The sequence below is a fragment of the Sparus aurata genome, chromosome 17 (assembly GCF_900880675.1).
Source record: "Sparus aurata chromosome 17, fSpaAur1.1, whole genome shotgun sequence".
NCBI classification, from domain to species: domain Eukaryota; kingdom Metazoa; phylum Chordata; class Actinopteri; order Spariformes; family Sparidae; genus Sparus; species Sparus aurata.
The window spans coordinates 1,757,642-1,770,654 of NC_044203.1; the positions used below are offsets into that span (position 1 = coordinate 1,757,642).

The 13,013-nt window shown below is 42.0% G+C and overlaps 1 protein-coding gene across 5 annotated transcripts in view; it reads right to left on the minus strand.

The window, feature by feature from the left end:
* The window catches only part of znrf2b (zinc and ring finger 2b), a 69,992-nt gene that overhangs the window by 23,356 nt on the left and 33,623 nt on the right, over window positions 1-13,013 (minus strand). For all 5 annotated transcript variants that reach the window (XR_003981317.1, XR_003981318.1, XM_030395048.1 and 2 more), the window contains exon 2: window positions 10,252-10,347. Coding sequence is in view for 3 of the 5 variants with exons in the window: in XM_030395048.1 (XP_030250908.1) it covers window positions 10,252-10,347 (96 nt within the window). In the remaining 2 variants the exon portion in view is untranslated. The remainder of the gene's footprint in view (window positions 1-10,251; window positions 10,348-13,013) is intronic.

Genomic DNA, 13,013 nt, shown 5'->3' on the forward strand with positions numbered 1-13,013 from the left:
ACATTATAAGTAATTAATAAGTATTTATAACTTGTACAAATACATTGCAGTTCATAAAAATAATGATAATAAAAAAAGGCTGCAGTATTGCGATAATACCCGGAACCGTGATACTTTGTCTGGTATAGTATCGTGGTTACTTATTTTGGTATCGTGACAACTCTAAGAGGTTGGCAACATTCACTCTTCTACAATATCAAGAAGCTTCAACAGTTTTTTATGTAACAAAAAGTAAAACTCATCACTCATGACTGGTGTTGTCCCTTCTAGTTTTAAGTCTGCTGTGGTTAAGCCTCTACTTAAGAAACCGCACCTCGGCCCAGGATCACTAAATAACTATCGACCAGTGTCCAACCTTCCCTTCTTCTCTAAAGTCTTAGAAAGAGTCGTGTCCCAACAACTTTCAGGCTACCTACTTAATAATAATCTCCTGGAACCTATTCAGTCAGCTTCCAGAGCCTGTCACTCCACCGAAACCGCCCTTACTAAAGTGGTAAATGACATTTCACTTACCTTAGACTCTAACTCGACCTCAGTGCTCATGTTACTGCATCTCAGCGCTGCATTTGACACTATAGATCATGGCATACTGTCAGACAGACTTGAAAGTCAATTTGGCATCTCTGGCCTGGCTCTAGCCTGGCTAAAATGTACCTGTCCAAAAGAACACAATGTGTTTCCTACAATGGTACGTCATCAATTTTTACTGCTGTGAAGTATGGAGTTCCCCAGGGCTCTGTTTTGGGCCCTTTGCTCTTCTCTTTATATATTTCACCTCTCGGCCAAATTATTCGGAGCTATGGAATACATTTCCACTGCTATGCGGACTACACTCAGCTGTATGTGCCCTTAAAAGCTGATGACAAATCTCAAATCATGAAGCTAGAGACCTGCCTATATGCAGTGAAGAAGTGGATGTCAGAAAACTTCCTGCTCCTAAATTGGGAAAAAACTGAGATGCTGGTCATCGCCCCCGCCAGACAGAGACACCATGTTGATCAGGTGACTGTAACTCTCGACAACTGTGTTATTTCTCAAAGCTCAACCGTCAAGAACCTAGGTGTTACTTTTGATTCTACACTCTCTTTTGATCAGCACATCAAAGAAATTACCAAGATCGCCTTCTACCACCTGCGCAATATAGCTAAAATTAGGTCCTTCCTGTCCACCGCGGACGCAGAGATCCTGATTCATGCCTTTGTTTCGTCTAGGCTGGATTACTGCAATGCCTCAGGTCTCTCAGGTCTTCCATGTGAGAGCACTAAAAGTCTTCAGATGGTTCAGAATGCTGCAGCCAGAGTCTTAACACGTACAAGAACATTTTATCATATTACACCAATCTTAGCATCTCTGCACTGGCTCCCAGTACATCTAAGATCCGACTTTAAGGTGCTGCTGATGACATACAAAACTGTACACAGCATTGCCCCGTCGTACATGTCAGATCTCATTACACCATATATTCCAACTCGGGCATTACGCTCTGAAAATTCAGGGCTCCTGATGGTTCCCAGGATCAAGAAGAAGTCAGCTGGCTGCAGGGCTTTTTCCTATCGGGCTGCTTTCCTCTGGAATAACCTCCCAGCTGACCTCAGACCAGCTGGCTCTGTTGACGCCTTTAAATCTAAACTCAAAACTCACTTCTTCGATTTAGCCTTTAATTAGCCCTGATGTCAACTGTAAGCTTCTTCAGTGGCTAGGTGTCGGTCTCAATGAGTTCCTATACTACTAGAGTTACACTGTGCTGCCGACGAGAAACAATCTGTTTATTCTGATAAATACTGCATTTCTCTAACCTTTGTTGTTGTTTCCTGTTCCCACAAGCTGCAAGCTGTGTCACTCTCTACACTCTCTATAGCTTCCTGCTCCTCCTCCTCCTCTTCTCTCTCCTCCTTCTCTTTCTCCTCCTCCCCTCTTTCTTTCAGGCTCCCCTCTGATGGACCACGGCCCCCTGGGACCATCTACCGTTTCCGGGCTCCTGCTGCCTTGAAATACGGACTGATCTGGATCATCACACCCCCGGCTCTGCTGGATCATTGCTCTCCTCTGCTTCATTATCTCCTCATATCTATATTTCTGTTAATCTTGATGCCTCTCTCTGTCTATTACTAATGATCTTGTGTGTCCTGCCCTCTTCCAGGTCAACATGGTGGACAGGAGGTCGTCTGGCTCGGGCACCACTTGGTGATGCCTCCTCCATCTATTGCATGTCTGTCCGTCCTGGAAGAGGGATCCCTCCTCTGTGGCTCTTTCTGAGGTTTCTTCCATTGTTTTTTTTACCCTGTTAAAAGGTTTTTTTCCATCAACATGTGAAGTTTTTCCTCACTCGAATCGAGGGTCTAAGGACAGAGGATGTTGTTCACTGTACAGATTGTAAAGCCCACTGAGGCAATGTGATTTGTGATTTTGGGCTATATAAATAAAATTGATTTGATTTGATTAAAACACACATCTAAATTACATGTACTATATACAGGTATGTGTGTGTGATGTGTTGCCTGGCTGTTAGCATGGGTTTGATTTTATCAACGTTTCTCAACTGAAAGAAGCTGAACTGGAGTTTAGTAATATGAGGTTAAAAGTTCAAATGTTGGTGTAGCAGTATTCCAAGATTCTTTGAGGTGGTCTTGATATTGTTGGCATGGCAGGGGTTATATTGACTGATCTCTAAACAAAAACAAATATGGGCCAGTCACAAGGACTTCAGTTATATTGGAATTGAGACGGAGGAAGTTTTGAGACATTCAATTTGAGCTGATTTGAATAGAAGCTAGATAGTTGTAAAGGGTGGGATTCATTCAGGCAACCCTGGGTTAACTGTGTTAGCGTGTCCAGCTGACCTTTGACCTCTGTAATGACCCAGCACAAAGCAAAGGATGTGGAAGGAGGAGGTCCTTCTACTGCAGCAGGTTGACCTCTGAGCCGTTTGAGGTGTCTCTCAGTCTGGGTTGTTTTACCAGATTGAACAATCAGTACGTTTACATGCACAGCTTAGTCGGATTACAGCCACAGGGTATATACAGCAATTCTTAAGTTGAATTTAATACCTTTTAATACCTTTTTTAATACCTTCATAATATTTTTTAATACCAACACGACTTCGAGCTGCAACTGTAGTGGCAACCTTTTGAACTCAGTGTTGGGGGTAACTAATTAAAAAGGTAACAGATTACTGTCATTTTGTTACTTAACTTTCTGAGTGAATAAGTGTAGTAATGCTTACAATTCAAATCAAGTACCTATTATTACTAGATACTTTGTTACTTTTTTGCCTATATAAAAACACTGACCTATACACAATTATTTGTTATTTAATCCTAATTCACGACAAAAAATGATTTCATCGTCATGTGTAGGAAGAGCACACACCACTTCTCTGGGGCCAGTCCGGGGAGGCAATTTTGAAAAATAACCCTTTAAATGGTGACTACTGGTGAGATTTTTGAAAAAAAAATTCATTTTCAGAATTTCAGAATCTGAATCTAAGACATGAGACAAAATAGTGTAGAAGCTGACATTACTGCTTGAAAATGTGTAAACCTCTTGAGCATTAGAGAACTTTTGTCTTTATTATTATCTATTTTTTATGGAAACAGAATCTGTTTCAGAAGTCAGTGGGCCACATGACAAAATAAAATACAATAACAATGGGTGTGTCTCATTCGTCCAGTTTACTAATACAATTTGCTGCTGGATTTGAGTCATGACATGGAAGATATTGAAAAAACCTGCAATTATTTTGTATTAATATATTTATGCCAAGTAATTTAATGACGGTCCCTAAATCAGTTTCCAGTGATTCAGCGCGAGGCTCTGGAGGTGAGCTAACCGTCCTCCTGCTGCTAACACTGGGTGAACCTCAGTAAAGTCGCGGCTGGACCCGAGTGAATGTCCGCTGAATATCCAACCTGAAACTAACTTCACTCTGGTTCGATGAGTTGCCTGTTGCAGCCTTTGAATAGGATGACAAGGATTTTAGTCACTCAACTTAAACGGTGACTTGTAGAAGCTCTTCTTTGAATGAAGTTCCGTCGTGAAAAATGAATGGACGACTTGCGGAGTGACATGAAGACACAGGCACAAAAAACGTTGACAGCGGTGGCCGGTCATCATGTTTACAATACCCGACCTGTGCCTTGCGCACTCCCATCCAGGGGTCCGTTTCACACAGCAGGTTTAGTGAAAACTCTGAGTCTGTTAACCCTGAAATGAGGGAAACTCTGAGTTTTCCGTTTCACAAAGGGAGGTAACTCAAACCAGAGAAAGAGGGGTAACTCTAGCCTGTTTCACAGAGAGAGGTAACTTAAGCTCTCGGTCAGTTACCATGGTAACATACTCTCTGAACCTAACCTGGTCGGGACCAGGTTTTTCTTAACAAACCTCGAGTTTCTCTCTGTCTCCGCCCTCTTTCAGCCACACACGGTATTTGATTTCCTCATTCTTTCAGTCAGCAGGCGAGTTTTGGCGTAGTATAGTTCTGATTGATCATTTCAAAAATCAGTCAGTAGGCCTACATTAGAAGTTATATTAGGTGGCGACTATTTTCACTACCATGGCATGTCCTTTTGATAATGATCCCGTGGATGAAGGTGCAGCATTACTGCGCAGAGAATTAAATATTCGTCGGGAGATGATTATCAGACCGTACATAGATGTTCTTGCATTTCCAGACAGTTATCTTTTTGAGCGGTACCGTTTCACGTCACAGTCCATCATTTACATACACAACCTGATCCGTCCTTACATTTCCAACATTACCAACCGCAGTCATGCTCTCACATCCCAGCAGATATTGTGTGCTGCGCTGCGTTTTTTTGCAAATGGGAGTTTTTTTATACAACGTCGGAGATGCAGAGCACTTGAGCAAGGCAACTGTATGCAGAGCGGTCAGAGAAGTGTGCTTAGTTAGTTAAAATGTTAGTTTAAATGGGCTTAATTATTTAACAGAACATGATACAGATGAGAAGACATTCATGTGTGTGAAAACAGCATAATATGTTGGGGATAAAACAACTGTACAGTCAAACAGCCACTTAATATTTACAATGTAAAACATGATCAAAATGAGGTACCCCCATGAGATTATGCCGAGGTCTTACCTGTTTGAACAATGTTTTTATGTTTCATCTTCAGCTGCAGCCAAGTGCGCTTCTCAGCCGGGGTTGCACCTAAATGAAATAAATTAATAGGCTACCACTAAAGCAGTTTCCCCCTGTAATATTATTGTGATTGCAAATGACTACATTTAAACTTATGCATTGACCCGAGCACGAATGTTCTCCCACGCCGTCTCCCTCTCTTTTGCTGCTGCAGCGGTGTTACACTTCCTTCTAAAATCGTCCATGGTGACTCGTCGAATCAGGGCTCCATTGATGCTGTCTTTTTGTACTTGTGGTCCACGTGCTTAACTCCAGGTTAAACTACTCCGAGTTGATCAAACTAACTCAAATCAGCTGTTCTGGAACCAAAAACTCAGAGTTTCCTATCTCAGAGTAGATCAACTCAGAGTTCAGGGTTAGCCTCAGAGTTTGTTGAACCTGCTTTGTGAAACGGACCCCAGGTGATATTCATTGTCTTTTTACAGACGTGGCAATAAGCCTCTCGCCTGTCACCAACTACTGGCCTAAGCCAGTCTTTGAATCTAGAGTCCTCTAACCAGAGGTCCGAAAAATAACATCTCCCCATGACTTCGTCAACAGTAGTGAACTTTTGCAAACTTTTGGCAGCAAGCCAGCTGTGTGCTATCCAGTTGTAGCATAGACTGAGGCGCTAATAGTTTTTACCGTGTCGCACACTGTCTGACGTCACATCATCGATACCTCTTAGGTCCTTCTCGCACATATAATTTATATAACTAAATTCAGGCGATTTTTAGGAGATAGGCCTGCAACTCATAGTTGGATAGTGGTTCAAAAATGTAATACCTCGTCAGATGACGTTTATTACTTTTTAATACTTTTTAATGGCCTTAATTTTTGCTAATTTCATTTACTACCATTTAATACCTTTTACAACCTCGCGGACACCCTGCTCCATAGTTCAACTATGCTACTCAATCAGACAACTGCAATTGTCCGAGTATACATGCCGGTGAGCATGTAAGCATGTCATTCCCCGGTACGACAGGTGGCGCTGTACCCATTTCAACTAGTGGTAATAGAGCCACCTCCAACTGACCTCTTTATGTCACCAGCAACAACAAACTGCCTTGGCATTCGAGAAAGATGGCGTACGAAGAGCGAGACGAAGCTTTGTACATTTCGTATATGGTGTGATAATTACACAAACTAGATGCACAATGGTGCTCTTTCTTGCAGTGGTTTCAGAGGAAAGACGCCGCCGTCCTTCTACTTCCGGCTCACGGCCCCGGAAAAGAAATTTCGATCCTGCGCAGAACGCAGAAATCCAATCCGATCTGATAGAATGTATGTAATGCACGAGTAATGTGACTATCAATCGAATAATCTAGGTTTTTTAATCTGACTATGAGAAATCCGATCTGGTCCGATTTCAGTTGGACTAAGGTGTATACATGCATCTTAAAAATCCAATCATAGTCGGACTAACACAGTAATTCGGTTTTCTTGAGTTTCATGTAAATGCACTGAATGTGTCTCTGACAGTGTCATGGGTAGCAGGTTGTAAATCTGAAAGCAGGTCAGGAAATATCTCAAGTTCTATAATGGAAACACACACAAGGGGAGCTGTGTGTTATACATACATGACAGCTGCTGTTTGTGTGCATCCGGTAGCGGATATGTTTAGGACTGGCATGTTTGTATGTGTGGGGATGTGTGCGTGTGTGTGGGCAAGCGTGTATGTGTACGCAGGCAGATAGCAGGGAGGCCTGAGTGGCTTATCTTATCTTATCTTAAGCCACAAACCCCACAGAGCAGCTGTGAGCAATCATGTGAGAAAACACACAGTCTCACACAGTTAACATAAACACTTTTTGGCTGAAATCACAGGTGGATCCTACTAAATTTGGCACACTGTGTTTTTTACAAGATCTTTCCAAAACTAGAAGTCCTAATTAAAAACTATAAAATAGATATAACTCTAAAAAAAATTAGCTAGAACGATGCATCACTCTGTTGGAGTCCTCCTATGACTGTGCTGTGGTGTTGTACAGGCAGTGGCTGCAGACAGCAATTTGAACAGACAATGGTAAAAGTTTCATTTATACTTATCATCAAGTTAGGGTGCACTCACACTTGGCCCAGTTGTTCCGTACTGTGCCGAAGCATGATTGTCCATCCTCTGCAGTCCCAAGTTGGCCTGCACTCACTTTGGTCCGGCCGCAACCGGGCCTGAGCACATTTACCTCTTATACATACATCATCGGGTCATAGCATGATCACAGCACAATGGAGAACAACATATAGAACAACAGAGAACATGGCTTTACTGACTTTTTTGAGGCTTATTTTGTGTAGTTTTGGTCACAGATGGCCCTCTCACATTCTTGGATGTTTTGATTATGCAAGGGGACGTAGTAAGCATCATTATGCTTCATGTCCACGTTGTGCACCCGTGCTCAAGCATGAGCAACCGTACTGTGGCAAAGCACACCTCTTCACACCATGCAAGGGCCAAGAAAGTGTACTGTGCTTGAGCACGGTATGTGGTGCTCACACTGGCCAAACAAACTGGACTTGAGGGTCAAACGTACTTGGGCATGGCACAGATTACCTAGTGTGAGTGTAACCTTACTCTTCAAAATAATGTTATTAGCTGCAGCTGATATGATCTGTGCAAAACCATTAGAACTATTTCTCACTGTCTTTGTCCAAAGATGTCTGACCCTTAATCAATCTGGCTAGTCGTTGAGATATCAGTCAACCTCACCACTACTGGGATAGAAAGACTTTTCCAGGACACAAAGTCAGGGAAAAGGCTCGATGGCAGCCGAGGGTTCACTACAGACGTGGAATGACATAGGCATAAACACACAAATACAAACAAATACACCAACTCTTAAAACTAGCAGGTTTTGTGTACACTGTTCTTATATTTCAAATCTATCAGACAATCTAAGAAGTAAGTTGTGTGTCTTTTACAAAGTGCTGTGTCTCAAAGACAGCATCAGTTTTTTCACTGACTTTAATCCTAAATACTGTGGGGAACTGATGAGACTGTGACCATCATATGACTAACAGGCAAAAAGACTGAAAGGAATCAGTTCCTGCTGTACAGGAAGCCAGTTCACTCAAAGAGGACCTCAACTGCAGAGTACAAAAAAAGAAATTCCAAAAATGAGGAAGCATACACAGATGCACTCAGATTAAAATCCTGATGAGGAATTATATGTAAAGGGAGCAGTGATTTTTTTCTGTCTTGATAGCGAGTCTCTGTACTGTGTTGATGGTTTCTAGTATTATAAAGGTTTCACTGCTGTCATGTTTCTATACTGACACAGGGAGTAAAAGTAGGTCATCTATACTGAAAAGGAAATACAGGATGAGGTGATTTGTAATGAGTGATTAAAACAGACAGAGCTCCAGATCAGCCTTGTCATGTGCTTACCAAAGACACAAGTAACTGCAACATGAGCAGCATTATTCATATATTTTTTCACAGATGTTATAGTACTCCCCAACACCTGATGACCTACATCAGTGGAACACATAAGTGTAACAGTGACAATGGTTGTACTCCTATATATTACAGGCTGGACACACTTGCTGCCTGTGTACTGCATGGCAGCTGATTGCTGAGCTGCTGCTGCTCACTTGCATGGACTTCACAAAGGCACTGTTGCTGCTGCAGCGCGCCTCCTTCCTGCACTCTGTCTACATGGAGTTTACTTATGCAATTTTCCTTCACCCCCTTTGAGTGCACAGGAAAAAATTGCCCCTCTCCGGTTGTGTCTTTTTTTTTTTTTTGCATTCATATTCTACAGATACAGGCTGGAGTGAAACGTTGGTACGACGTCGATAAGACTGTTGAGAGGTCTGCTGGGACAGAAACAGCTCTACATCTGTGTAAAAGATTATAGTTCACCTGAGATATATCTGTATCAGAGTATATGCTGATCAGGAAGTAGCAAGAATTTGTGGTATGCCAAGTATCAGTTGACGGTTAGTCTGAAGCACCATTTTTCTGGCTATAGCACAGAGCGCTGATCTCCCCATTTCTAACCCCAAAAACAAAGCTGCGATGCACTCAGTTGTTTGTCCAACTGGAGAGACAGTCAGCACAAAACCAGAACTATTTGAAATGCTCTTCATAAAATTTGGGTCCCATCCAGACTTCCTGTCTTTGGAAGGTTTTTGGAAGCTTGTCTCATCTTTCTCTCTCCTGCTCCTCTCCCCTGCACACAGTCTCCTCCTGCTCTCTTCTCTTCCCTCTCATCATCTGTCCTCTTCCATCGCTACCATTTAACCATGAGTCAAGATAGAAAAAACCCTTGAATTATTATGCAATTACCATATTCACATGCCAACTACATAAAATGTACATTTAAAATGTACACACAGGTCACGGAGGTAGTGGGGGTCGCCTAGTAAAGTCGCAGGTTTGAATCCCAGGCTCCCCCAGCTGCAAGTCGTGTATCCTTGAGCAAGATACCGAACCCCAAATTACTCCTGATGGGAAAGCACTGTAGAAATGCAAGTCCTTTTACGACTTACATTTCTATATTTTTCTTTCATAACAATATTATAATGCCATTTTCAACATCAGTATCAGCCTCAGACAGGCCAAGGGGCCACATACTTTTATCATGTGACATGTCAGACTGGAGAATTTAGTCAAGGCTAATCTGACTTTTACAAAACTGATAGTGAAGTGAACTGAAGGTCAGAGGAATCAACAAAAACAAATGGCTAAAAAGAACTCTTTGAAGAGTGATTAATTTTTCCTCCATTCATATTTGTTGTGGTTTCTTTATACAGAAAAATATACATATAATTAATAAACAAAGAAGGATCTGGCCTCTCAGCACAGTGCTGGTCTAGAGTTTTGGAAATATTACAGAAAGATTACACAAGATTTGACAAGGAGCAGACCGGAACAGAGGATCAGGTTACATATGCAGAATGCTGTGATTGTCTACTTTCATCAGACAGTTGTTTTTTGAATGCAACAGAAATGGTCATTAAAGGATAATTATATACCTGTGACAGTTTCATTATTATATCTTACATATATAGCTACATGGTTTTCTCACAGGCTGACCAGGCTCATTCGCTCCTGCCTTCTTTAAATTCTATTGGTAAAGCAGATAAAAAAAAGAACACAGAGGCCTACCGTTATATGTCACTCTGGGTTTGGTCAAGCACAAGACAAGGTGAAGATCCATCTCATCTGATGACACAAACTTGGAGCACACAGGACACTTGAAGCCTGGAAGAAAGAAAAAAAAACAACAATTTATTATCCTCCCTTCTCTGTGGAGCCCCATTTATCGTGGTGTTTTTGCACTGCATTTCCAATGATCACTTGTCAGTTTGTGTAGTACTACAAAGGTGGCATTTTCCTTTTTTCTGTCTCAACAGCTATTAACGTATTGACCCGAATATAGGACGAGGTTTTTTTCGATGAAAATTATGTGAAAAAGTGGGGTCGTCTTATAATCGGGGTCTAACCGTTGACACATGCTGATAGTTGTCTGGGTCGCTACACGACCGCAACAGCAGAGGGCGCCAATTTATTGTAGAGACGTCACTGACGCTGTGGCTGCGGTTATCTGTCAATCACAGCGGAGAGGAAGTGACAGGAGATGAAAAATGGAGAGACGCAGTGATTTTACGGAGCAAAGTGGATCAAGTGTGGCAAGTTAACAGACATCTGAGGCGGAGCTATGATGCTGATTTTAAGATAATGGTGATCAATGCAGCGGAGGCGCCAAACAACTGTCAGCCAGCCAAGAAATATGGAGTTACGGAGTGTAACGTCCGAAGATGGTGGGTCCAAAAAGATCGTCTGAAAATGCTAACAGTAAGAGAAAAGCTTATCGTGGTCCTCTAAGCTGCCACTTCCAAGAGACTGACAGGAGGGTATGTCAGTTTGTTATTGAGAAACGAATTTTGGTTATCAGAGTCTTTCTGAAGATTAATCTTGAAAAGAGGGGTCGTCTTATAATCAGGGTCGTCCTATATTCGGGTCAATACGGTAATTCAAACAACCCAGTACTTGTATTTATTGCAGACAATTATAATCTCTACAGTAACACATCCCTATTTGAGGATTTTATGAGTCATACCAGACACACAACTGTTCACAGCAAATAAAACAGCATTTTTTAGTTTAGTTTTTTTAAGTTAGAATGTTATTTGTTTTTTAAGTATACGATAGGGATGTGCCAATCAGATTTTTTTTACCCTGATCCGAGTCCGAGTCCTTTAATAGTATAGTTTAATTTAGTAAATGCTGATAACGAGTCCCGATCCGATACTTAGCCTTATCTAATATATTCCTGGATAATATATATATTAAGAAAAAAAGTACCTGCATCCAAGATGTTCCTTATTTTTTAAAATTCCTTTCACTTTGTTCTTCTATTTTGTTTAACAAACTTTACTTTCATTTGGCTCTTTCTTATTCTACATAAACTACCAGTCAAAAGTTTGGACACACATTCTCATTTAATGTTTTTCTTTATTTTCATGACTATTTACATTGTAGATTCTCACTGAAGGCATCAAAACTACGAATGAACACATATGGAATTATGTAGTAAACAAAAAGTGTGAAATAACTCTAAAGTATATTTTAGATTCCTCAAAGTAGCCACCCTTTGCTTTGTTGACAGCGCTGCAAACCCTTGGCCTTCTCTCAATGAGCTTCATGATGTAATCACTTGAAATGGTTTTCACTTCACAGATGTGCCTTGTCAGGGTTCATTTGTGGAATTTCTTGCCTTCTTAATGGGGTTGGGACCATCAGTTGTGTTGTGCAGAAGTCAGGTTGTTACACAGCTGACAGCCCAATTTGACAACTGTTAGAATTCATATTATGGCAAGAACCAATCAGCTAAGTAAGAGAAATGACAGTCCATCATTACTTTAAGAACTGAAGGTCAGTCAGTCTGGAAAATTGCAAAAACTTTGAATGTGTCCTAAGTGCAGTTGCAAAACCATCAAGCGCTACAACGATACTGGCTCACATGAGGACCGCCCCAGGAGAGGAAGACCAAGAGTCACCTCTGCTGCTGAGGATAAGTTCATCCGAGTCACCAGCCTCAGATAAATGCCACACAGAGTTCAGCACACACATCTCTACATCAACTGTTCAGAGGAGGCTGTGTGAATCAGGCCTTTATGATCAAATAGCTGCTAAAAAAACAACTACTAAGGAAAAGCAACAAGCAAAAGAGATTTGTTTGGGCCAAGAAACACAAGGAATGGACATTAGACCAGTGGAAATCTGTGCTTTGGTCTGATGAGTCCAAATTTGAGGTCTCCACCTGCTGTGTCTTGTGCGTTGAGAAAAGGTGAACGGATGGTCTCTACATGCATGGTTCCCACGGTGAAGCATGGAGGAGGAGGTGTGATGGTGTGGGGCTGCTTTGCTGGTGACACCATTGGGGATTTATTCAAAATTGAAGGCACACTGAACCAGCATGGCTTCTACAGCATCCTGCAGCGACATGCCATCCCATCCAGTTTGTGTTTAGTTTGACCATCATTTATTTTTCAACTGGACAATGACCTAAAACACACCTCCAGGCTGTTTAAGGGCTATTTGACCAAGAAGGAGCGTGATGGAGTGCTGCGCCACATTCCCTGGCTTCCACGGTCAACTGACCTAAACCCAATCGAGAAGGTTTGGGATGCGATGGACCACAGAGTGAAGGCAAAAGGGCCAACATGTGCTCAGCATCTCTGGGAACTCCTTTAAAGGCAGGAACACACCAGCCCAACCGTTGGACGTCTGAAGCGTTTGGAGAGGCTCGGACGAGGTCGGGAACACATATGTTTGGTGTGTTCAGCTCAGTCGGAAGCTTTCGGAGCCGCGCGGACGTTGTCGGATCCGACTGAGCATGCGAAGTCTGAGGAGGAGGGCCGTCG